This window comes from Balaenoptera ricei, chromosome 5, assembly GCF_028023285.1.
Source record: "Balaenoptera ricei isolate mBalRic1 chromosome 5, mBalRic1.hap2, whole genome shotgun sequence".
Lineage (NCBI taxonomy): Eukaryota > Metazoa > Chordata > Mammalia > Artiodactyla > Balaenopteridae > Balaenoptera > Balaenoptera ricei.
The window spans coordinates 66,551,737-66,577,134 of record NC_082643.1 but is presented as its reverse complement, the minus strand read 5'-3'; the positions used below and the strand labels follow the sequence as shown (position 1 = coordinate 66,577,134).

At 46.8% G+C, this 25,398-nt stretch overlaps 1 protein-coding gene across 4 annotated transcripts in view; it reads left to right on the top strand.

Moving 5' to 3' along the window:
• The window catches only part of CRACD (capping protein inhibiting regulator of actin dynamics), a 273,491-nt gene that overhangs the window by 227,439 nt on the left and 20,654 nt on the right, over positions 1-25,398 (top strand). The window contains exons 1-6 of one of the 4 annotated variants that reach the window (XM_059922938.1): positions 7,541-7,711; positions 8,475-8,610; positions 16,119-16,283; positions 18,107-18,175; positions 20,732-20,914; positions 21,568-24,358. In XM_059922938.1, the coding sequence (XP_059778921.1) occupies positions 8,569-8,610; positions 16,119-16,283; positions 18,107-18,175; positions 20,732-20,914; positions 21,568-24,358 (3,250 nt within the window). In that variant the 5' untranslated portion in view covers positions 7,541-7,711; positions 8,475-8,568. Of the gene's footprint in view, positions 1-7,540; positions 7,712-8,474; positions 8,611-16,118; positions 16,284-18,106; positions 18,176-20,731; positions 20,915-21,567; positions 24,359-25,398 lie in introns of those variants that run through there. The other 3 variants (XM_059922940.1, XM_059922942.1, XM_059922941.1) reach the window with 3 other exon arrangements.

Here is a 25,398-nt window from a genome sequence, read left to right as displayed (position 1 = left end):
TCTGATGGCCTCCTACATAGGCCTGCCCTCCCTGAAAAATACCCACCATCAGAAAATATTCCCCCTCCTCCCATCAGTATGTTTGCATCATGCTTTCACTCCCTCAGTGACCTCTCCATGGGAAACACATCTGGTTAACTACCCTTCAGTGTTAATCCTTTACTCATCCATTTAAAAAAAACTTATTCACAAACTTTATCTGGTAAAGTTCTATGGGCGAAACAAAGATAACAGATGTGATCCCTGCCCTCACGAAACTCCTAGTACTGTGGTGGAGAAAAGATGATACCATTATCATTATTAGAATCACATCTATGGAGCATTTTACAATATGCAAAGCACTTTTATTTTCCCTCTCATTTAAGGCATGATTATAGTAACCATAACATAGACATGTATGTAACAGGAGATGCATGCATAGGGCTTTCAGTGGGAGAAAAGATCCCCTTCTTCCAAGGAAATAGGAAAGGCTGTGTGGGGTTGATAAGATGTGAGCTGGACCTTGAAGGGTGGGTAGGACCTGAACTGAGAGATTGGCCTTGGGCAGTCCATCCATGGGGAGGAAGAACCCATGCAGTGACAGAGCCCAGAGAGGGTATTCGGGGAACCGAATGGTTGGGTTTGCCTTACAGGATGTTTGAAGTAGGGTAACATTTGATAATAATAGGTAACACTTCTATAAGAACTTAGCTCATTTAATCCTAACAAAAGCTCCATGAGGTGGGTCCTATTATCATCCTCATTTTCAGATAAGGAAACTGAGGCACCTGGAGGTTTAGTGACGTGCCCAAGGCCACACAGCTAGAAGTGGGAGAACCAGGTTTCACAAGAAGGCACACTGGCCCGAGTCCGAGTGCTAAATCCCTGCACTGCATGGATTTCATAGAGCCAGAGTGGTTCAGGGTCCTTAAAGGCCAAACATGAAGAGCATTAAATGCCAAGCAACCATTACAGCTTCATCTGGTAGGACTTTGGCAAAAAAGGAACCACTAGAGGTTTCTGAGCTGGCAAAGTAATTGCTTGAAGATTGATGTAGGATTTGAGAGGAAGTGGAATTGGAGAGGACTTCAGTTGGAGACCATTTACAGGTGTCAGTCATATTACAGAAATAAGCAGAGGATCCTCTGAGGGCAGTCGAAAGGCCAGCGAGTATTACTGTCACTGCCCGCCTGGTTTCAGTTCTGTCTTGATCAAGTCTCTCCCTTCACCTCCCAGGGCCTTAGCTTCTTTGTCCGAAAGGATTCCAGCAGTGGCCTCCCTGATCACAGAGTCAGCAGAGACTGCTGGCTGTGCCAGGGCTGCCATCTGCCAGAGCTGCCGCTGCCCTGGATTCGCAGCTCCCTCTCTTGGCGCTCGTTTCCGTTAGAGACCCACTAGAGATGCGACAAGCAGTTCTCCGGGCCTCCAAGCACAGTCGTGGAGGAGTGTGGCAGGCAGAATCCAGTGCAGGCCTAAAATGGGTCCGGGAGCTCAGGATTTGCAGTGCTACTCATTGATTTCTGTATTGTTTTTGAAAGATTTCTGCCTGTGAAAGGACAGATAATGTTACTCACTAAGGTCTTTTGCACAATACCTTTCCCCTAACCTGGGTCTGACCTTACTTGCAAAATAATATAGCACAGAACCTGAGGGATGATAGTAACACAGAAATAGGAAAGATTGGAGTTTTGTGGGAAACGCTTGTTGAGTTTGGTTTTGTTCATGTTGAGTTTGCAGAGACAGTGGGATAGCCAAGTAGCTGGAGACACGTGGGTAGAAGAGAGCGTAGTATTGGAGTTAGATAGACAGTTATTAAAAGTGATTGTTAAAGCCCAAAGAGTAGCCTCAGGTCGTTCTACCATCTCTGCCTTTGGAAAGATAACCATAGGCGTCAGTGAAGAGTTGAGGAGAAGATGAAAAGCTGGCCTCCATGGGCTGATTAGAAGCCTCTGATTAGATGTTTGGAATCCCAGCCTCTCTGCCTATAACAATATTATCAATGACAACAACAACAAAACCTTTCTTTGCATAAAGGCCCCAGGAACTTCTGCTCTTTGGACCTCTAAGTCCAAACGGACCATTTTTCTGGCGTCTGTAAGTCATGGCTCTGCGATTCTTCTCTAAGCTTATGAAGACTGTTCCTCAGAGCCCAATGTTGTTCCAAATTTCCCAAGTGGGCCTCTTTTCCTCTCCTTCTAGAGTTTGCTTTTCCCACATGTGCTTGACATTTGACCTCAGATCTTGTTTTCATTAAGATGTCTGTTAAATGACTGTATTGACAATCCTTCAGTTACAAGTTAAAAATCTGGGGGATTTTAGAGGTCCTTATATATCTCACAACCGATCAACAGGCTACTCTGTGTCCTAAGCATCACAAGAAAAGGTTCCCACACAGCAAGTCCCATTTCTTCCATCTGAGCAGATAGTCTGAGGGTAAGTTGCGGCACTGAGGCTCAGAGGCCCCTCGCCTCTTGGCTCACTCGTAATAAATGGAAGGGCGGAGAATTGGCCTACTTTGCAATCAGTTGTGAAAGATCTTTAAATGTCAAGAGTAAAGAAGTCCAGATGAACTCGGCTAAGGTACAATTTGTGGTAAATTGCCCCTCCACCTCCTAATCATGTAGTTTATAGTTCCCAGCTGGTTAAGGACAAAGATTCCCACCAAGCTCTTTGTTCATTAGAACATAATTTCAAGCTGAGATCGCCACACGTGGGCTATTCAGTTTCCATTCCAACCCTGCCTCAAAATCTGGAACTTGGGGCAACATTCTTACCCACTCTTTGTCTCAGCTTCCTCTTCAGAGAAAAGGAAATAATCTACATTGTAGAGTTGTTTGGAGCCGACATTGGTAACCAGGATTACCAAAGATCTAAAGTTACACAAATTGCCAAGGATGTAATGTTAACTTGCATTATGTAAACTGAATTATTTAGAAGAGAGTGTTCATTAGTGTAACTAATAAACCAATGACCATTCTCCTGCACTGTTTCTTCTCAGAGCTTTAAAAAGGGACAAAAACCAAATATAGGAAGAAAAAGGTACAAATGTTTTTCATCACTTTGAAAAGTAATCCTCTTAAGAACCTTAAGCCTTATCAAAAAGTAGGTCCTGTCATGTCTAGAAACTTAATAAATATCAAAAAAATTATTTAGTTACTTTCACTTCTGGCTGTGATGAAGTAGCTTGTAGCAAATCGGTGCTCCCACCAAGAACAACTGGAAATACATATAAAATATTAAAACAGAGACGTCTGTTTGAAGCTGTCAGATTGCTGCTAAGACACCAGACTTGAGCAGTGAGATCCTGGAGAGAAGGGAGGCCCATTGAGTTGAGGCCAACTTTCTGCATATTGCTTCTCTCCTGTTGGCATTAGTTGACTCTCAGGGTGCAGGTCAAGAGACCAAAAAGGCTCAGGGTGGCTGCCAAGAGGAGGAGAAGGCAGCAGAGCTGTAGGCAATCTCATGGAGCTGGGAACACAAAAATTAGAGTTTGAGGCTGCCATGACAGCCAGGACTTGAGGGACTAAGTTCCCCCCAAGAGAAGAGAAGCCCAGAATGAACCTAAATCTAGGCAACAGTTTTCCTTTTGAGGAATCTGTTGATACAGCTGCACAGGAATGCAGGCTGAAAAACAGGGCAGTCTAGGGTGCTGGAAAGACAAAAATTGGAGTTTGAGAATCCACCAAGGAGAAGGGCCTTAGGAAATAACCCAGATTCTTAGTTAAGACTCCGGGAGGCCTGTACCCTACAAGTGGGGACCAAGCAGAGGTAGTCTGAGCCTGACAAAGATTGCTAACCAGCCAAGATCAGCTTGGTTTCTGATTGGATTGAGGTGTTTTTGCTCCTTTGCTGCTTGCTAGAGGAGTGAGCAAGTCCTCTCTGAAAGGAGAGAACCCAGCCTCTACAGTTTTTTGTGCATTATGTGCAGAATTCAATTAAAAAATTACCAGGCAGTTAAGAATCAGATTATGAAGAAAACAAGATAATAGAAATAGACCCAAAGGGGGCTAAGATACTGCAGATTCAGACAGAGCCTTTTAAACAATTGTGATTAATATATTCAACAAAATAGTTGACAAGGTGGATAATTTCACTAGAGAACTAGAATCTATTAAAAAGGATCATATGGAAATTCTTTTTTTTTTAAATGTCTTTATTGGAGTATAATTGCTTTACAATGGTGTGTTAGTTTCTGCTGTATCACAAAGTGAATCAGCTATACATATACATATATCCCCATATCCCCTCCCTCTTGCATCTCCCTCCCACCCTCCCTATCCCACCCCTCTAGGTGGTCACAGAGCACGGAGCTGATCTCCCTGTGCCATGCGGCTGCTTCCCACGAGCTATCGATTTTACATTTGGTTGGAAATTCTTGATTTGAAAAATGCTACTGATAGTAAGAACTCAGTAGGTAGTTTTAACAACAGACTGGACACCACTAAAGAGAGGATTAATGAGCTGAAAGCAAGCTAGGTCAGTAGAAAAATCCAGACTGAATCATATTGAGTAAAAAGAACAACAGATACAGAAAAGAGCATGAAAGACATGTGGCTCATGTTGAAAAGGTCTAACATTGGAGAATCAGAGGGGGAATAGAGAAAAACGGGGCAGAAGCAGTATTTGAAGAAATAATGGCTGAGAATTTTCCCAAACTGATGAAAGACACCAAGCCACAGGTTTAAGGAGTATTATGTACCCTAAGCTAGATAAATTAGAAGAAATTCACACCTAGCCACAACAGACTAAAACTGAGAAAACCAAAGACAAAAATCTTAAAGTCAGCTATAAGAGACAGACTGCTTGTCTTTTCAAAGAAGCAGTAATATAAGTGCATCTATAGAAATTCTATAGCTAACATCATAACTTAAGGTAAAATATTGAATACTTTTTTGCTCAGTTTGGGAATATGACAAAGTCCATCATTACCACTTCTATTTAAGTTCATGTGAAGATCCTAGCTAATTGCAGTATGGAAGGAAGGGAGAAAGGAAGGAAGGGAGGAAGGAGAGAAGGAGATTGAAAATGAACAAATAAAACTCTTTTGTCATATATAACATGATTCTATACATAGAAAATCCAGAAGAATCAACAGTCATATTATTATGATTAACAAATAAATTTAGCTAAGCCTAGTTATAACATCAATAATCAATAACCAAGTGATACTTCAATAGTCTGCCAATAAACAATTAGAAAAATAAAAATTTTAGCCTATACCATTTACAGTAGATTTAGAAACATCAAATATGTAGGAATAAATCTATCGAAATATGTAAAAGACCTCTATACAGAGGACTACAAAACATTATTGAGAGTAAGTAAAGAGGATCTAAATATTAATAAATGAAGGAATATCCAGTGTTCATGGATTAGAAGATTGACTATTGTAAAGATGTCAGGTATCCCAAAGTTTATCTATAGATCCAATGCCATCACAAAAGTAATCCTAGGAGTGTATTAGAGTGTGTGTGTGTGTGTGTGTGTGTGTGAGTTTATGTAGAAATGCAGAGACAAGAGTAGCCATCTGGAAAAAAAAAACAAAGCTGGAGAACATAAACTGCTAGATATCAAGACTCATTAAAAAGCTATAGTAACTAAGACAGTGTGGTATTACTGCTGTAAAAACAGACAAATAGACCCGTAGAACACAGTCCAGAAACAGGTTCACACATATACAGTCATTCAATTTACGGCAAGTCACTCATTGTCTTTAAGCCTCAGTTTCCTCATCTATAAATAGGCTTAATAATAGTGCCTTCCACATAAGGTTTAAATATTATATATCACAAGGATTTAGGTGTTATATTAAAGAAGTTAGCACACATGGAAGGGACATAGCAAGTGCCCAGTAACATTTAGCCAGTATTAATATTACCACTGTGACTACCACTGTTATTATAATTATTACTACTACTACTATTACTATTCATTTTCTCTATTTTTCAATAAGATCATCTGGAATTGGGGAATGTGGGGACATTAAATCCTGGTTGGCAACAAGGAATATTTGGGGCAACACAGAAGAGCAGGAAACTGTCAGTTCTTAGCCTTCCTGGAAAAAAGAATTAGAGCAGAGAGTTAAATTTCATGATTCAGTCAAAAGATTGACTTGGAAACTGGAAGGGAACTTGGCCTAGTGCTGGTGTATAATGTACATACAACTGTGAGACATTAGTAAGCATTTATTAAGCGTCTAAAGTGGACTTGTCCATATATGTGTTTATAAGAATATTTGAGAGCCTGCGTGCGTATGTAAGCCATTTGTAAAAACACTGTGTAGAAAATGAAGTCAGTTACCTCTTGTTTCATCTGAATCATAGCCAGGGATCTGAGAAAAAAGTTTAGACACAATATTAAAAGGTTTGATTCCATAACTTTTAATGGAAAGTTTATTTCATAGCATCTTTAGGTGAACTTGGAAGTTCATTTTATAGCATAGGTCACAAAGTCTCTGAGGACAGGGAGATAGTGATACATTTAATTTCCTTTTCATATTCATATTCATATCTTAAAACAATGCCTCATATTTCATAAAGTGGGTTGCTGCTATATAGTGCCCTGTGCTATTTAGCCGAAGGCTTACCCATTATTCCAGCTATTTAGTGTCTCCAGCCCTCCCATATTCCAGCCCACATGGCTGGAATTGGCATCCTGTCTTCCTCTCCCACTGATCCGCCCAAACTCCATCTCACTCATGGGAAGGAATACTAGAGACCTTCCACCACTTTAAAACACTTCAGTTGCCTGGCCTGGGATTGTATTCAGCAGATCTGAATTATGTTTCTTATGCTACAACTTCTATTTAGGCGACTTTAAATAAGGTTATTTACTCCCTGAGTTTTATTTGCAACAAAATATTGGTGATGAGATAATGAAAGTAAAACTCTCAGCACAATGTTTTCATCAAAGTAGGGATTGGTGGTTATTATTATTATTGCCGGGGGCTTCCCTGGCGGTGCAGTGGTTAAGAATCTGCCTGCCAAGGCAGGGGGACACGGGTTCGATCCCTGGTCTGGGAAGATCCCACATGCCGCGGAGCAACTAAGCCCGTGCGCCACAACTGCTGAGCCTGTGCTCTAGAGCCTGTGAGCCACAACTACTGAAGCCCACGTGCCACAACTACGGAAGCCCGCGCACCTAGAGCCCGTGCTCTGCAACAAGAGAAGCCACCGCAGTGAGAAGCCCGCGTGCCACAACGAAGAGTAGCCCCCGTTCCCCGCAACTAGAGGAAGCCCGTGCACAGCAACGAAGACCCAACGCAGCCAAAACTAAATAAATAAATTTTAATATATATATATTATTATTGCCGAAGATCACACAGCCAGGAGGCTCACATCCAAGTCTTCTGTTTCTAAACCTCATATGCTTTGTTACCATGCTGCTCGTAATTTGGCAAATTTGATGAAAAAATTTGGTACTCAGCCTTTCCAAGTAGGTCTAAACTTGGTCGGGACCCTGCCTGCTGCATTTCTGTAATTCAGTTCAGAGGTACAGCTGGAGGCCCGTTTCCCCCAGTACTGCGTCTTCTTTCTTGCCCTAGGTCACTGATAAAACCTCCAGGTGAAACCCCTTTCTGGGGAGGGGAGAGGGAGAAGTGGGGCTGTCTCACCCCTGAGAGAGCTGCCTGTGTGCCTGGCATCACGGAAATGTGCCTGCCTTGCCTTATGGGGAGTGTGTGATTCTGCCCCTGCGTGTTACTTCCCAGAGGTAACTTAATTTCCAAGATCAGGTAAGGAACAGCTGGCGTCTGCTGCTTCCTCCTCCTGCAGTTCACCCAGCCTGTACCTCCCAGTCAGGTAGAAGTCCAGATTTCCTTGAAGTCCAGACTTCTTTGAAGTCCAGCCTTTCAACTGAAAAGTGTTTATTGTTGGGTACCTACCACCTATAAGCTGCCCAGTGCATGCCACCCATTAGAAGCTCCCTAACACACATTTCTCCTCCTCTTCTCTGAATTCCTAGAGTCTCGACAGAGAGACTCTTTATTCCTATAGTCTCTGTAGCAATTCCAGTCCTCATCAAGTCTTTGTTTTAGAGGTATATATCTTCCTTCCACTTTGATCGCAATCTGAAAGAAAGAAACTCTTGCCTCTTACTTCCAGATCTGCATGTTACTTAAAAAGTACTTGTTGACAAGACTTTACTGGGGTAAAACTGACAGTGACAGCTCGTCAGGAGAAAGGCTCCTACAGTTAACATTTCTGCAGTGCCTTCTGTCCTGGGTTCTCTACAAACAAGTAGCAGTCTGAGTTCTCCCACCGAGTGGCTCTGAAACATTTCTGTGTTGGAGACATGCTCCCTTATTCCAGCGGGACCCTTCTGTCTACCCAGCTACTTGGCTGACCTCTCACAGAAAAGGACACCATGCTGGAAGTGCTTTCTGAATGAGACAGGGGATGTGGGTGGAGTCCCCTAAATCAGGAGGAAAAGGAAATTGAATTGCCAAAAGGAATCTTATCATCCTAATAAAATGAAGCACATGATTTGCATTCCAGGTCCTTCAACTATTCTGTGGGAACCCGGGCGTTTTCCCATGACAGTATTTTTATCCCTGATGGGGGAGCAGAAAGTGAGCAGACAGTTCAAGCAATGTCACAGGACAACATCCTGGGCAAAGTCAAAACTCTTCAGGTAAGACAGCTTGAGATTGGAAGGTCAGAGCCATAGGGAAGGGGCTCGGCTATGGAGGGAAGTGGGAAAAGTTCCTAACTTGGCCTTGAGTAGTGGATTGGGAGGTCCAGGGGGTAGCTCCTGGGGAGAATGTTTGCTTTCTCAAACCTCACTCAGTTTTCTGGAAGCCTCCGTCCACCTGTGAGAGGTTCACTATCACCGTTGTACCCACCTACATAACACGCCCTCTCCTTTTCTCTCAAGTTGCTCCCTCATTTTTAACTGGACTTAATGAGGACAAGTGCCCTAGAGAGGCTGCAGAACTTGGGTGAGAGGAAAGAGCTCCTAACCATTAAGTGTTGGCCATAATCCCTGAGCATAGGGTTGACTGTCAGCTGGGGGTAAGCACAGCAAGCGTTCCCTTTCCAAGTCTCCATACTTGGCCAGTGAATGGTGAGACTCTTTATTATTCTGTTGTGTTTGTAAATCTGGCTGCCCTGAGCCAACCTATCTCAGAGGGGTGCTGTGAAGCTCTTCAGCTTCGCTCCTGTTCACACTGCAGAGTTGGGCAGTTTTCCTACATAAAATTGACTCAGATGGTATCTCCTTAAGAATGAAAATATAATAAAATAATTTTTCACTAAATGAAATTGAAATAACGGGAAATCCAGGAAAAGCAAGGGGAGCAAAGACCCCTGGGATCTGACCAAGTAAGTCTGCCCGAGTGCTCAGTAGGACTCACTCACCCGACAGAAGTGCCTAAGCAAGCACTTCTCTGAGCCGGGGGTGCTTGGAAGCAATGCAGACTATGAACAGGGGGCTCTGGTCTGCTGGTTTCCATCTAAGTCTACAACAACGAATGAACCAATAAATGAATGAGTGAATGAACCAGCAAAAACATAAAAAATAAAGGGGACAGCTGGCTTGAATAGCTACTGACACTCAAATTTTTCTGTTTTCTTGAAATATTCTCGTTTCTACTGATTATTAGCTATGTATTTTGTGATCTCTGTTTGGTTACATATTCCACACACACTCAGCTGAATATAGCATATGGTGCGGTGGGAAATAGCCAACACCCTGAAACCACACCCGAACTTGCCTAGATCTTTGTACCTACCACACCACTGCCCAAGGCCATAGTCCTGCCCTCAGAACTAACCTAGGCACTTCCTTCAAATTTCAGCTTTCCTAACTAGCTCCCCCGTTCTTGGTTCTTGCTGGTTGTACTGCTACACATTTTATAGACTCAGAAGAAAAAGTAAGCTGTCTCTTCTCATAAGCTGGAGAAGGGGGAAGGGTGTGACGGCCAAAGAAAACCTTGATCCCCTTCCTCCTTACCTTTCCTTCTTCAGGTCTTTTATTTCCTGGAATATTATTGCTGCAAAGTAATGAAGCTTCATAATATTCCCTTTCTAAGGGGAATGACTTAAAGATTTCAGTCTACAAAACAACTGTATTTTACAAGGGCTTTCAAGGAGTTCTTTAAAAATTAGATAATAGTCTGTCATCTTAAATGGTATCAGCTTTGTAATGTCACACCACCTGCCACTGCCACTCCAAGAAGTGGATTTTGAGTTGTAAAAAATAGATAATTCCTCAGTATTGAAAATACAGAAACTCCATAGAAATATGTGAATGCCAGTTGTTTGTGTTAATGATGTAAGCCATAAGTTTAAAGAATCTGATCTCATAACTAATAAAATGTAAAACAACTAACTTCCCTGAAGCAACAATTCTGTTAAAACAGGAGAAGAAATGTGAGTAAAGCAGAATAGCTGTCTAATTTGAGTGCTCTCCTTTGGACATTATCTACTCATACAAGGTCTGCCTAATTTTGCTTCTGCTGCATGGATTCAAAAGCTTCCTTACAGCTCCAAAGTTATGTTTTTAAACAATAAAATAAGAGACTTTTGCTCTTCGAAGAGGGAAATATGGGGACCATTATCATAGCAAATGTGATTTTTGGAGTGACATAAGATATAACTGTATCACCCCCAAAAGACTGTGCTTTTATTTTTCAGTCGACTAAGCAGTATGTTCCTGGTAAGTCGTAGAAATAGTAGTTAACTTTATTAACTTGCATGAATGCTTTGCATTTTTCCATAAAAACGTTATGCTGGTATTGATGCTTAGTAAGCAGCATAAAAGACCGCCCCCTCGTAGACTCCAGCATGGAATGAGGGTGTTTAGTTACGTCAGAGGCATGTATGTTTTTTGTCTGAAATTGTCTTTGTGTATGTGTGTATGTTTATTTTAAAAAGAGAGAGAGAAGTAATGGCTAACACCTATTTGACAGTAAATGTCCTAGCAAGCTGATTTGCCACCATTATTAAGACATTCTTTTGAAATGAGATTTCTACTGGAATGTCATTTAAAAAAAAAAAAATGCCATTTTTCTCTGGCTTAAGAAACTTCCTAGTCCTTGGAAACCGGAGCCACGCCTGTAATGACTGCACTTGGAAAGGTTGCCCCCTAGTGTCCACACGTAGTCATCTCAGCCAGAACTGTCCTATGTTGCACCCGTGATGGTTAGTATCTGTCTGCTGATGCTGAGTACGGAATGACTGAACACAGCATAAATAAGCCTGCTCTTCTCTGAACAAAGTGAATCTACCACCTGCCAAAATGTCTGTGGCAAGCAATTGAACCTTTAAAAGAAAAATTACTTTTTTCCCCTGAGTATAAAAATAATTCATTTATTATTATTGCAGAGTGAGAACAGATTTTAATATATAGGACAGTTACAGGGACAGAAACAACAGTGGTGTCCTTTTTGAGGACCCTATCCATAACAGTCAGTTGTTCTATGGCCAGTGGGTGAAATAAAAAGCCCCCGCCAGGCCTCTGCCACCACCTAGCTGTGCGGCCTTGGAGCAGTTCATTTAACCTCTCTGACCTTCATGTGCCCTATCTGAAAAATAAGAGGATGCATGTGATGGATGATCTGAAGGGCCCCTCCAGTTCTTAAAATCGGCCATTTATACAAAATCACTGTTCACCTGCTATAGCACAGAGTGGCTTTGTAAGCTTTGCACTTCACTGCATTTAGACCACAATGACCTTGATGTTCCCTACAGCTGCCCAGAGCACAGATCAGGGAGGTGGCTGTTTATTTCAGATCAAACCAGGCTGTGAAGTATGTATGCACCTGTCGATGATAAGACTCAGGAACATCACAGTCTAAGCCTGCAAGTGATCTTTTAGAATTATACCAGATCTCTGTCAGAAAATGCTTAGTTAGCCCACGGACTGTTTAGCTCAGGAGGGAAAACCTCCATATTCAGTAGCTGCTATCTCCTGCTGAGCTGGATTTCACTTTAAAATGCCAAAGTGTCTTACCTTTGAGGATTTGGGCACCTCACGCAGCTGTCGAGGACACAAAGAATAAATAGCTGCTCTTAGCCACTTCTGCACAGAGCAAACGTCTTTAAATCTGTGTGCTTTTGATTTTGCTTGTTCTTTCAAATTCATTTTAACTATGGGAGTATACGTAGTTCGCTCAAGAGGACAGCAACTTTATTCTTCTTCTGCCTTGTTCTTACAGACGTGGTCTGAAGGATGGCTGTGAAAAGTCTGGGGAAATCTAAACTGGCAGTGTGAGAGCTGCAGAATATGATGTGCTTGGAATTTCCACACCATAGGAGAAAAGCCTCATAAATATGGATGTGCATTCCTATAACATCGTTCTCCAACATTCCATATTACAACAAAATGGCCCCATTTGAGTGAATAAAATATCGCCCCTTTTAGCTCACATTCCAGTCTAACAGTAACTCCATTCATAGCCACAAGTAACATGGACTCAGTTTAGGCACAGCGGTTCCACTCTCCCCTCTGGCTATTATCTCAGTACATATAAAGAATCCATGGGTATGTAAAAAATATATATCTATATATGGAGGGAGTGGTAATAGTTTATTTTCCTGAAAACTTAAGGGCAAGCTCATCTCAACAGACTGGTTTTCAGTGATTGCTTATATCACAGTTCTTCCCAGGACCATGCCTGAATGGTGCGCAGAATAAAAGTCACCAAAAAGCCGCATTTATCCCCATACTCAATTCACTCGACACCTGAGATTGCCAGATAGGTTTCAGCAGTCACCTTTTAGTTGTCAGTAAATCACACAAAGTGTCCAACAGTCCAGTCTCCTTCGAGTCAGCTGAAGGAAGCATTTGGAGCAGGAACCACAGGGCAGGTGCAAGAGCCTTGGCCTCGAGAGCCCAAGGCTCAGTCACCATGGCCTTGGACCTTCAGCCCTGGCCTGGCCTGTTCCACTGTCTCGTCCCCAACCACTGCAGGGTGTGTCTGTGAAGACAGTCCTTTGTCTGGACAGAGAGGCTGCAGCCCTATCCCTAGACGATGGCCGTCATTTCTTTCATGACCTGGGTCCTCCCCTCCTCCATCCCACACCCACCTCCCAAGCTCCCTAGCCAGCAGCCCGAACTTGTTTTCTCTAGAGGGATTTTAAATCCAGCTGTTTTATGGAGATGCTCATCGTTACTCTCAAAGGCAACAGCATTGTGTTTCTTTTGCCAGGATGCACATATCTGTGGCATAAATCAACCCTCTGGTATACACACACATTCTCCCTCCCTCCCTCCCGCTTCCTCTTCCTTCTTTCCCATCCACCTTCCCTACCCCGACCCCACTCCCTTCAGCTGTTGTACCTGCCACCAAGGCTGCAGCTTCTCCTCCCTATGCCTCTTCTCTGCCCCCTGCACCCTCCTCTCAATTTGCCTCTTTCTTTAACTCTCTACTTCATTTCTTAATATCACTCTCTCCATTTCCCAGCTTTGTCCCATGCACCTTATTTCACCTGTTCTTATTGCATCTAATATTTTTTCCCATTTTCTCTTTCATTTTCCATTGGCAGCCATGATACCCATCCCATCTTTGGAGTTTATTTCAATCCAGACTGGGATTACATTTGGCCATATTTTCTTTTTCTTTTTTTTTTTTTTTTATCCTAAGCATCCGGGTGGACCAATGTCAGTGTTCTAAAAAGTGCCCTAATGAAGAATAATATCAGCATATTCATTCTTTTCTGTGATGGTGGCAGAAATCCTAACTAAAGGGCATTTAGGGTATTAAGCCAGGTTCTCCTTGGAAGCTCATTCAAGGATTATTCTTTCCATTATAAGTAGAAGAAATACCCTCATCTTAGACATTCAAGAGCATTGGTAGATGGCACACCCTGACAGCAGGGGGTCTCAGTCTAAGGTGATTGGGAAAAGTTTCCAGCTCTTGGCCAGCACTCCTAGAGAAGGGATAACTGGTCAACCAAAGGCTGGGCTGGGAGTCCCAGAACGAATCCCTGCTCAGGCCGTCACTAGGATGCTGGAACTCCTCCTGCCACTTCTGCCCACGTCCCCGTCCCTCTCCCACAGGGCAGCAAGTGAGACGGGCCTGTGGCTTTGTTACACCGTGTCCTCTCGTCTGATACCATCGGCTGTTCTAACTGTGCCTGCTTATTGATCTGCTTAGAGTAGATACTAACTGCCGCTTCCTGCTAAACTTGTTTTTAGAAGATACCCTTTTTCAGCCTTCTCCTCCCCAAAACCCTTTTAGGCTGCTCAAGCTGTACTTCACTGGCTGAACTCAGGCTTTTGATGTGTGCTCCCTCCCTGGGGTGCCAGGAGAGCCAGGCTGAGGCTGAGATACCAGCAGATCAAATACGAGTCCTTGTCTCTCTGTGCTCCTGACTTGGCATGCTGGGGTGCGTGCCCCCGGGATGTGGGGAGGGGGGCCTGGGGCTCATCTCTTTCATGTCTCTGCAATCTCACCATCCACCATGCAAGGCCGAGGGGGAGCTGAGTGAAGGTGGGTGGATTTGATACCCTGGAGTTCAGAGAGAGAAGGGGCATATTTCCCTCGAGGGAGTCCTCTGCTGGGGAACTTCAGTGAGGTAGTAAAAATGCTGCATCCTCTCTTTCTTTCTGCCCCTAAAAGAAGAAGGAAGTGCAACGTTAAATTTATGAGAACCAGTGGAGTGCAATGAAAATAACACTGAATGTGGTTTAGAAGACATGGATTCAAATCCCTTTGGGACCACTCATTCTTTCCATAAGCTTGGGCCGGTCACCTCTCCCCACTGGACCTCTGACTTTTTTTGTAAAGTGAGGGGGTTGGATAATGTGATTGCTAAGGCTTTTTGCAGCTTTGTGGGATTAAATATTGGCCACATTAGAGATAAATATCAGATAATGTAGTCTCTATTTTTTTTTCCTTTGAAGCATAAAAAGACTGTGAAACCCAAGTACCTAGATCTAGAGCAGTAATTCTCAGCCGGAGGTGACTTTAGCCCCCAGGGGACATTGGACAAAGCCTGGAGGCATTTTTGGTTGTCTAAACAGGTTGAAGAGGGGTTGCTACTAGCATCTGCTGTCCTGGGGTGATGCTAAACGTCCTGCAGTGCACAGGACAGCTCCCACAACAAAGAATTATCTGGCCTCAAATGTCAGTAGCGCGGAGCTTGAGAATCCCTGATGTAGATAAAGGCAGTAGTTTGTACAATATGTTCGATTCAGTACAGTAATCTTTCAGATGACCACGGCTTACCTCTTTTTCTTCCTGAGTGTCATTCACTTTCTCTACCCATTAAATATTTTATATCTAATATATCTAGCCCATTAAATATTTTGCCTCTTATTAAAAATTATTATGTTTATATATTTTTCTTCAGGGAATATAATTCCTTTTTTTAATCTGGCTTTTCTCTAATTCTGAATACTATTTATCTTCCTAATTTCTATCCCGTTTTTCCCTCCTTCTCCCCATCCATTCAGCTCCCTCCCACCAGTGATCAGTCCCTCTTTGGCCCTTCCTCTGGCCTCCTTCTCTGTCCCTTACCCACTTGGTTCCTTCTGGCCTGTAGGGCACAGTGGGTAGCTGCAGCAAGGCGAAGAGGCCGTCCTATTGGCAGGACAAGATTGCTTCCATTTTTTCCGTGAACTCAGCATCAATCATGGAAAGACTTGTGGGCCCTGGGGCCTTCTTCCATTTGGCAGTGGTACCCACTGTAACCCAAACAGGATGTTTGGGGTTGGTGAGGAAGGTAGATGAAACATAAATATTCAAGGGGAGTATGTCCAAAAAGGCTGAAGGGTTCCCTTCTTTGTGCAACCACAAGGGTCTTGATTTCCCCCAGTGGTTTCTGCATTTCATGAAGCGATTTTCTATCCAATTTTGGTACCCTTAAAAGACTTTTATATAAATAAACTCATAGGTTAATCAAAAAATTTTTGTCATACCCAACTTTTGGTCTCTCTACGCCCCTGGAAATGTTGGCATCTCCATGAAAGAGGTGACTGGATGAAAAAGCTCATGGCTCGAAGGTGGGAGAGAAATACCAGGAAACAAATTCAGTTATTACAGGACCGCATCAGGGTTTACTGGCATGGTGTCTAGTCTGGAAACCGGTCGTGTACAGAATATGCCTCAGTGCCTGCTAGCTATGGGTATTCTGGCTGTGGTTATTGTGAACCGCTTCACTGCTTCAGAACGTCTTTCTTTTGTTTCTCTCCAGCGACAGTTGGGCACGAACATCAAGTTTGGGCAGCCACCACCCAATGCCATTCCCATGAAGAAGGCAGACAGTGGCGAGGCTCACTTGGAAGAGGATCCGTTCCTGACCAGTCCCATGGAAATTGTGGCTCAGCAGGACGTCATCCTCTCAGACACCGAGAACAAAGTAAGGCTCCTCCAGGGAATGACTTGATTGCTAATAAGCCCAGGAGGGTGCTGGGCAGTGGACAGGGGCATCAGTAACCCTGGGGTCTGCAATGTGGGGAATAAGGTGGGAGAAGCTTTCCTGATGAGTAGCCCAGGGCTGGAGGGCACTTCCCGGGCCAGTGCCTTGATCTGCAGGGGGACCAGCTTGGAAGAGGGGGAGGCAGGGGAGAAGTGCCCCTCGCACCAGCTCTTCCCAGTGTCTTCCACTTACTCTCGGAGACTCGGGCTGACCCACCTCTTCTGGGAGCCTTGCCCGGCCTCACCTCCAAGCTGCGCTATCTCCTCTGTGCCTTCACTGTGCATCCTTAGTGCTCCTTACACATTTGTACTCCATCTGCATCTGGGTCCACGTAACTATTTTCTCTGCATCTCTAAACGTTGAGTTCCTTGAGGACAATCTGGATCTTACATGTCTCTGTCTCCCCAGGACATCGTTACTGCTTACTTAGGAGCACTGAATGATTACTTGTCGAATTGGACTAATTTAAAGGGAAATGAGGAAAGAAGTAGGTGCTCAATAAGACAGAACATATCAAACAGACCAGCTTGAAGTCTACTTAGTGTGGAAAGAAAGTCACACTGGTCCAGCACTGTCGTATCTAAATTTGGTCTCTTGACACTTTGAAAGAAACACTCTGAGTATATCCTGAAATGAGAGTCGCTCTAGCAGCAGAAGGGACACCCTCAGGCCTCTTATGGGAAAAGGAAGAACAGTCCTACCAGTAGCTAGATAAACTGTTCTCTAGCTGAGGCTCTGAGTCTTCCCATGCTTAAAAGAAAGTATTCTCTGTGCTGTGCCTACCATGGTGCCTGAAATGACATTGGGTGTTATTAAGATGCCCCTGGAAGAAGTCGTGCTTGTTATCAGCTAATATGTCGTAAGAGTAGAACAAAAGATAAGTGACTTGTAGAGCAAAGGAAGGAAGGAAAGAAAAGATGGACAATCTCCTCTGTTGCCCATCTCTGCCTGGCCCTGGCCCTGGTGACTCCTGGCGCCCACACTCGTGCGTGGTGGTGAAGCAGGCATGGGGCCCGTCTCTCCCACTGGTCCAACAATGCTCTCTCCAGCCTCTTGAGTGCTGGGCAGCAGCATGGGCCATCAGCCTTGATTCAGGGATTTCCTGTGGACCAAAGCAAATGTCTTCCCTGTTACTGAAGATCTAATAAGTGCAGGGCACTGTGGCCTGGGGGAGAAGGAGGGTCATTCGTTCAGCAGGTGCTCCCCCAGCTGTGGGCATCGCAGAGATGGGCCGGATTAGACAAGGGGCTGCCTCCGTGTAGTTTACATTCTAATGAGAGGAGGGTCTTCTCCTTCCTTCCTCCCTTCCTTCCAAGTTTTCTTGCCTCCTCTGGTCACCCACCTCCTCAGCCCAGCCCCTGTGTGCCCCTGGAAGGGCCCTCTTTCCTCTTCATGAGGTGGAAGGCAGCCAGCAAAGCCGAGAGCTCTGAAGTTGGAGCCCTGCTTCCCAGGTAGGGTGGCAGCAGGGCAGCACCTGAGATTCTCTCATCAGTGGGGAAACACCTCAAGGACTGAGGTTGGAGACCGCCCAGATGGGAAATGTGTTGAACTCGGGGGAGAGGGGAGCACACACCGTGCCTCAGGAGCCCTGGTGGAGTCCGGACGTTAGCAGAGTCCCCGCCGTGAACCTGCCGGCTCTCTGCAGCCAGCTGCGCCCCTGCGTGGAGGAGGGGGTGGCCCTTGCCTGCACAGACACTGTCTGGTTGTCTGCCCAGGACTTCTTGTGCTGGCGTTTGACTTGAGCACTCTCTCTACTGTTCCAGTCCAGTGAGACGCCAAGTTCTCTGAGTCCTCTGAACCCGCCTGGAGCCGGAAGTGAGATGGAAGAGAAGGTAATACGATTTGAACTTGTGTATGTAGCTTCCTTACTTTAAGTTCCATTCTTCCTTTTGTTGGGCGATCTGCTGCCTCACTTTTCCATTCATAAATGCTACCTTTGTCCATTACTTTAAATTCCTGCAAAATGCAACCAGTGGTAGATGTTGGACCGTCTGTTGCTATGGTGATGTAACTGCTGGAACTGAACCCTGCTCTGAAAAAGAGCCACACTCTCACCATGCCTGTGTTTGGAGTCTCAGGTGTTGGTGGTTTTCCTAGGTGCAGCATGTATTTTAAGACACCGGTAAGCCACTGAAAAAAACATTCAAAAACACCTGAAGGTAAAGAGTGTGTAAGGAAAAGCCTCCTTCTATTTAGAGATGCCCCCCAAAAGACCTTAGCATTTCTCTACTTGTGTGTATTTTTGGTTTTTAACTTACACACGTTCCACTGAAACCTGGGACGTTACCTGCAGGAGCCTAGGGAGCCCTGTGGAGATCCCGTGCACCTCTTCTACAGAGGCCAGTCCGCTCCCATGAGGACCTTTCACCTGCACAGGGGTCCAGGGGTCTTCCCAGGGTCTGGCAGACAGTACGGTGAGAACAGGGCATGTCCCTGAGTCTTCTGAAGGGGATGACTCAAGACAGTTCCACCACCCAGATGAAGAGGCCCAGCTTGAATAACTAGAAACGAAACATGGCATTAAATCTCAGCTTGAAATGCTTTATCTGTGTCTTCAATCTATCACATTTGGCTTTAACTCCTTTTACTCACGCATCCATTAGGGGGTGGAAATAAATGTTTAATTCATCTCTCTTCAACAGTAGTTTAGAATTTGACACCTATTATAAAGATAACCATAAATAAATAAAAGCTTGGGAGACCAAAGGCTGGGATTATTTTTCCTTACTTCCGTGCTTCTTGTCATAAATTAGTATTTACTGAGCGTTCGTTTTGCTCTTGGAGCTAGCTGGCTCCTTTATCTTTGTGCATAAATATGGAAGGTAGGGCTTCCCTGGTGGCGCAGTGGTTGAGAATCCGCCTGCCAATGCAGGGGACACGGGTTCGAGCCCTGGTCTGCGAAGATCCCACATGCCACGGAGCAGCTGGGCCCGTGAGCCACAACTACTGAGCCTGCGCATCTGGAGCCTGTGCTCCACAACAAGAGAGGCCACGACAGTGAGAGGCCCATGCACCGCGATGAAGAGTGGCCCCCACTTGCCGCAACTAGAGAAAGCCCTCGCACAGAAACAAAGACCCAACACAGCCATAAATAAATAAATAAATAAATAAGGAAGATAAATAAATATATATATATATGGAAGATAATTGCAAAAAGCAAAGCCACCAGCTAAACCCCATTGACTCTGCCCTTACTGTGCACGGACACAGTCAAAACAGGGGAACCCTGGCCTCCGCTGATGCTGAGCCCGTATCTTAGCTGCTGGAGAAGGCAGTTAGGGCCGTGAGCGCCCTCTGCTGCGCGGTGGCGGTGGCGTGCTGTGGCCAGGAGCCCTTGCCTCGCCGCTTGCCTGTGAATACTCTGAAGTTACAGGTGTGGCTTCTTACCATCTGATTCAGCGTGGACTGTGAGCCTCGGTCTCTCTGACCTATAACTAAATGTATACGGTTGGTCTGAGGTTGCGCTTTTTTAAGTGACCACACCTGTATTACAGAGCCGCGAGCAGTTCTGCGGTTCATCCTTTGCAGAATTGCCTTTCCCCTGGGTGTAGCACATTTCTGCCCTTCACCTTCTCACCCAGGCCTCCTCCTTTTCGCTTCCATTGCACCAGTGCTCGGTGACTTTGGCATGATCGTGCTAAAACATTTTTGCTGATTAGAAATTTTACGCCCTAGGCAGAGAGGTTATTATACTTTATTGTTCCTTCATTCTTTTAGCAAATATTTATTGAGCACTTACCAAATGAGATTTGCTACTTGGGCATAAAGAGGATTGATACAAAGGCCAGAAAGATACATTCCCTGTTTGAAGAGGCTAAAGTAGGAGCTGAGGTATGTACACACCATGTCTGTGGCAGTGGGAGGCTCTTAGAATTACAGAGTTCTTAGCATAGAGATGAGCTAGTCCAGTGTTTAGCAAACTACTACTTATTTTAGGCCTTGTGGCCATAAGTTGCAACTACCAGACTCTGCTTTGCCCTGCTCTTCCTTTTAGCGCAAAGGCAGCTGAGGGCAATGGTGTAGCTCTGTGCCAGGAAAACTTTATTCACCCAAACAGTCTTCAGGCAGGACTGGACCACCTTGACTATGTCTTACTGACCCCTGATCTAATCTAACCCCCGTACCATTCAGAGTAGGAAAATTAGTCCCTGAAAGATTAAATGACCTTTACAAGTTAATACAGATTATCACTGGCAAAACAAATACTCAGCGTCTTTTGATTATAAAAGCAGTGTTCACTTCACTGTGCCCACGAGCCCTGACCGCTTGCCAGCATCTCCTGGGCCAGGCTGGGCAAGGTGCAAGCTCCAACAAGTGCTGCCATTCCGGGATTCCCTGCAGGTCGTTCTCTGATCCGGACTGACTTCACGTTTCAATCTCCACTGTAGGCTGCTCCAGTTAAACCGTCTCGGCCAAAAAGGCACTTCTCCTCTGCCAGCACCATCGAAAGCGTCAACCTAGATGCCATCCCCCTGGCCATCGCCCGCCTGGACAACAGTGCCGCCAAGCACAAACTGTCCATTAAGCCAAAAAAACAGAGGGTGTCAAGGAGGCACAGGCGACTTGTCGGGGTATGTACGGCCTGGCAGACACCCTTGCTGGCTGGGCATTAATGTTGCCTAGCAGGATAGTGCTGTGAGGGGCCTATGGAAGGAACTCGGTCTGTCCCTGTCGGGGATGGCTGTGTTGCAGGCACAAGGGTGAAGGGGCCCATTTCCTTTCCACCACCCTTTCTGACTTGTTGCCCGCCGGTGGCTGGTGGACCTCAGAGAGAGAGGCTGCCTTCCGAGGGGCTCTGGATACTGTGTGCTTCGCAGCAGAAGGATGGCCCACTTTCCTGTGCTATGGCTTAGCCAAAGCTTCTTCAGTTTGATTAGACTTCTCAGTCACAAGTTTCGGGGGATATTGATGAAGCGCAAATCTCATTTTTCCTCACCTTTCTAATGCTGGACTACCAGTTTTCCTATGATTATTCACGTGTATTAAAAAAAAAAAAAGGAATTTGAGGATGACATGTAGAGAGGAAACACAAAGATGAAATTCTTTTCCCCACCACCAGTTTACTCTTGGTGTGAGGGATACCCGAGGTTACCTGTCTCTGTGCGTAGAGAGGGGAACGCTACTCCTACTTTTGAGATTAGGAGGGCCACCCGCATTGTGAATAGGATTGTAATGGTAGCCTGTGCACAAGGAAAGCTAATTCTGTTTCCCTTACCAATGTTAGGATCGACAGAACGAGCAAGGTGGCTTCCGGCATCAGCTGTCCCTAGACCAGAATGGGCACCCTGGAGAAGACAAGCCAATCTGGCATGAAGAGGAGCCAGAGGCGCTGGACTCGGAGGAAGAGAAGCGACGCCAAGAAGAATACTGGCAAGAACTTGAGGCCAAGTGCAAACGGCAAAAGGCCGAAGCGGCAGAGAGGCAACGCCTGGAAGAGCAGAGGCTCCAGGTCCTGGAGAGGAGGCTTTGGGAGGAGAAAAGAAGGCAGGAGGAGCTCTTGGAGGAGGAAGGGGAGGAAGAGGAGGGAGAAGTACAGCTAGAGGCAGCAAAGAGGCAGCGTGAAGAGGCGGCACAGAGTCCGGAAGAGCCAGGCTGCCGAGACCCAGAGCGGAGGGAGCAAGACGAAGGAGGGCCCCCAGAAGCCGAGGAGCCGAGACGCCTGGAGGAAGAGGCGTGGCGCCTGGAGGAAGAGGCGCGGCGCCTGGAGAGACGCGCGCAGCAGGAGGAGCTGGAGGCTCGGGGCCGGCAGGAGGCCGAGGAGCTGCGGCGGGAAGAAGAGGAAAGAGCGTTGGAGGAACTCAGAAGACTGGAGGAGCAGAGGCGGCGGGCGGCCGAGAAGCAGCGGCTGGAAGAGGAGAGGCGGCGGGAGGAGCTCAGGCGGCAGGAGCTGGAGGCGCAGAGGCAGCGGGAGGAGGAGGAGAAACGGATGCAGGAGCTCAGAAAGCAGGAAGAGCTGGAGGCGCAGAGACTGCGGGAGGACGCGGAGGCGAAGAGCAGGCAGGAAGCGGAAAAGAAGCTTCAGGAAGCACCGAGAGTGGAAGAGGAGAATCAGCCGCTGCTGGACCACAAAAGGGGCTTGAGGAGCCCATTTCAGAGCGACATTGCAGAGAAAGCAGAACAGGAACACCTGAAACTCGAGAAGCCAAGAGAAAACTCTGAGGAACCGAGTATTTGGGTGAAGCAGAGCCAAGAGGCCACCGGGCCACCAGGCGAGCAGCCCGGAAAGCAGGGGGATGTTCCCGGGGATCATCGTTGTGGATGGCAGGAAGAGAGGGAAGAAACCAACGCAGAGCCGCCCCAGAAACAAGAGGCCCAGGTGGAAGAGGCGTTGGCTCCAGGAGAGAAGAAAGAAGCTGCCGCTCCAGAAACAGACAGAAAGGTGGAGGAACTCAGATGGCAGGAGGTAGATGAGAGGCAGACCATGCCCAGACCCTACACTTTCCAGGTGTCATCTGGAGGGAAACAAATTCTCTTCCCCAAAGTCAATCTGAGCCCGGTGAAGCCCATGAAAGACGAGGGGCTCGCCTCTGGTCCCCAAGAGCCAAAGGTCCCCAAAGCCAGCCCGGCCTCCCACGCCCTGCCCTCGTCCCTGAGCATCCCACACACGGCCATTCTGGTTACGGGAGCCCAGCTCTGCGGCCCAGCCGTCAACCTGAGCCAGATCAAGGACACAGCGTGCAAGTCTCTTCTGGGCTTGTCAGAAGAAAAGAAGCACGTAGATGTCCCTGCCCTGGAGAACCCACCCCGAGCCCCAGGCGACCCCCGGGCAGGAAGTGGGAAGACCAGGCCCTCACAGGAGTCTCCGAGCAGCATGGCTGCGCTCGCTGAATGGGCTTCCATTCGGTCCAGAATCCTGAAGAATGCAGAGAGTGACCAGCGCGGCGAGAGAGACGAGTCTCGGCCGGGTGATGAACACACTCCCAGGGGCCGATGTGATTCCCGCGGGAACCTCCGGAGGACCCCGCCGGTAAATGCAAAGTTCTCCATTAAGCCTGCCTGGCAGAAATTCTCTGATGGGGGCTGGGAGACCTCCAAACAGAACACGGAAGCGGAAAGCATTAGAAAAAGATCCCTGCCGGGCCCCAGCGAAGAGGCTCGGCCCCAGCTCGCTGCTGCTGATACTAAAGAGCCCGTGAAGGGTGCAGAGAAACCGGGGGCGCACCAGGAGCCAACGGACACCACAGAGGGGTGCAAATTTGCCAAAGACCTTCCATCTTTCCTTGTTCCAAGCCTTCCTTACCCTCCACAGAAAGCAGTGGCCCAAGCAGAACCCGTGGTCACTTCGGACAGCGAGACCACAGGTGGAGTAGGAAAGCCGGAGCCCGTGATGCCAGGTGGGGAGGATAAAGCTTCCCCTTTTGGAATAAAATTGAGAAGGACCAACTACTCCTTGCGCTTCCACTGCGACCAACAAACAGAACAAAAGAAGAAGAAAAAGCACGGCAGCATGGGGGACAGTATCAGTGGGGCACCGTCAGCTCCGGGGAGCACAGCTGGAGAGAGAGAGACAGAGGCTGCGGCCCTCAAGCATGGCCCGTCCCTCCCCCCCGAGAGGAAGCAAGCCCCGGCTCCCTGGAAGGACTCTGCTGAAAGCCCTCCCAGCCAGTCTCCTCTTGCAGCCCAGCCTGGGCCCCCAGCAGCCAGCAGCCAGCCCCCGGCTCCAGAGCGGGACAGGGCAGCAAACAGAACGCCCTTGGCCCAGAAGCCAGCCCTGGCTCCCAAGCCCGCGGGCCAGACTCCACCGTCCTCCCCGATCTCCAAGCTGAGCAGGCCCTACTTGGTGGAGCTGTTGGCTCGCCGGGCGGGGAAGCCTGACCCGGAGCCCGGCGAGCCGTGCAAGGAGGGCCGGGACAACGGGGACCCCCGGATACCCTCAGCCCCGCCGACTGAGGAGAGGAAGGACCAGAAGCGGGATGAGGAGGAAGAGGTGGAAACAGAGAGGAAGCCAGCTTCCCCGGCTCTGTCTGCCGCCCGGCAAGAAAAGCCTTCCGCAACACCCGAGGCGGGGAGGAAAGGTGCGTAACTGTAGGTTGCAAAACTCTGCCTCTGTCCAGCCTGTTGTCCGTGCCCAGGGCCGGAAGTAGCCCCCGGAGCTGGCGTTGGAGCACTTCTTTAATTAGAGCCTGGTGCCCCGTTCCCCAGGTGCCCTCACTTATGGATCATGGTGAGGCTCTTTATTTCTCTTTACCGTTTTGGAAATGTGGACTGACTGTTGCGTGTCTGTAGTTCACACCGTTAATGATCCTTACTTACCCAAGTAATAAGTTGGAGGTGCTGGCACAGACTGATTCTCTTTCGGTTGGCAGTGGAAATTGAAACGTCGTCCAAGTTAATGCAGATGTTATTAATCTTTATGAGGGGCCTGTGCAGTGACAGTAAAGACTGGAGTTTCCTAGACCAGTGTCTGTGTTCTGTCTCTGGGCACTAGCGGCACCCAGGTGGGAAGTTAGGGGGCTTTGGACAGTCCCCCTCAGGAGCCTCTGTGTGCATAATGAAGTTTGTCTCAATTTAATGCACAATGCCCACATATGCATCCTGACCCCACCAGCTTGCCACTGAGAAGCCCTCCGATAAGGAAATTTTAGAGCAACCGTTACTCCTGCCTGCCCCTAGTGTTTCTTCATGCTGGATGTTTGGGGCAGCATGGTGATCACTTGGATTGGCTTTGGGGCCCCAAGAACCTTCATCTGATACTTTTTCTTTTCTGTTTTGCAGAGTAGGTGGTCAGGTGTGGTTCATAGCCCAGGAAGTTACTCATATTTCTCAGAGAAATTCTCCCCTCAGGTTTTTTAGGGAAGATTTAGGTTAATTCTTTAGGTTTGGGGTGATTTTTGCAGAGAAAAGAGCTGTTTCCCAGAGATGTTGGTTTGGTTACTTGCCTCATGGAAGACGCTACCGTCCTTTATAACCAAACCTTGCTTGGTTTCTTGGACCAGCATGTTGATTAGCAGTGTCCAGACCATATCTCCCTATTGGTTTCTGTTTGTCCTGCCGAAGAGGAACCCATTTTTCAGGTTTTTGTTGTTGTTTTACCTCTGCGCTGGGCTCTGGGGTG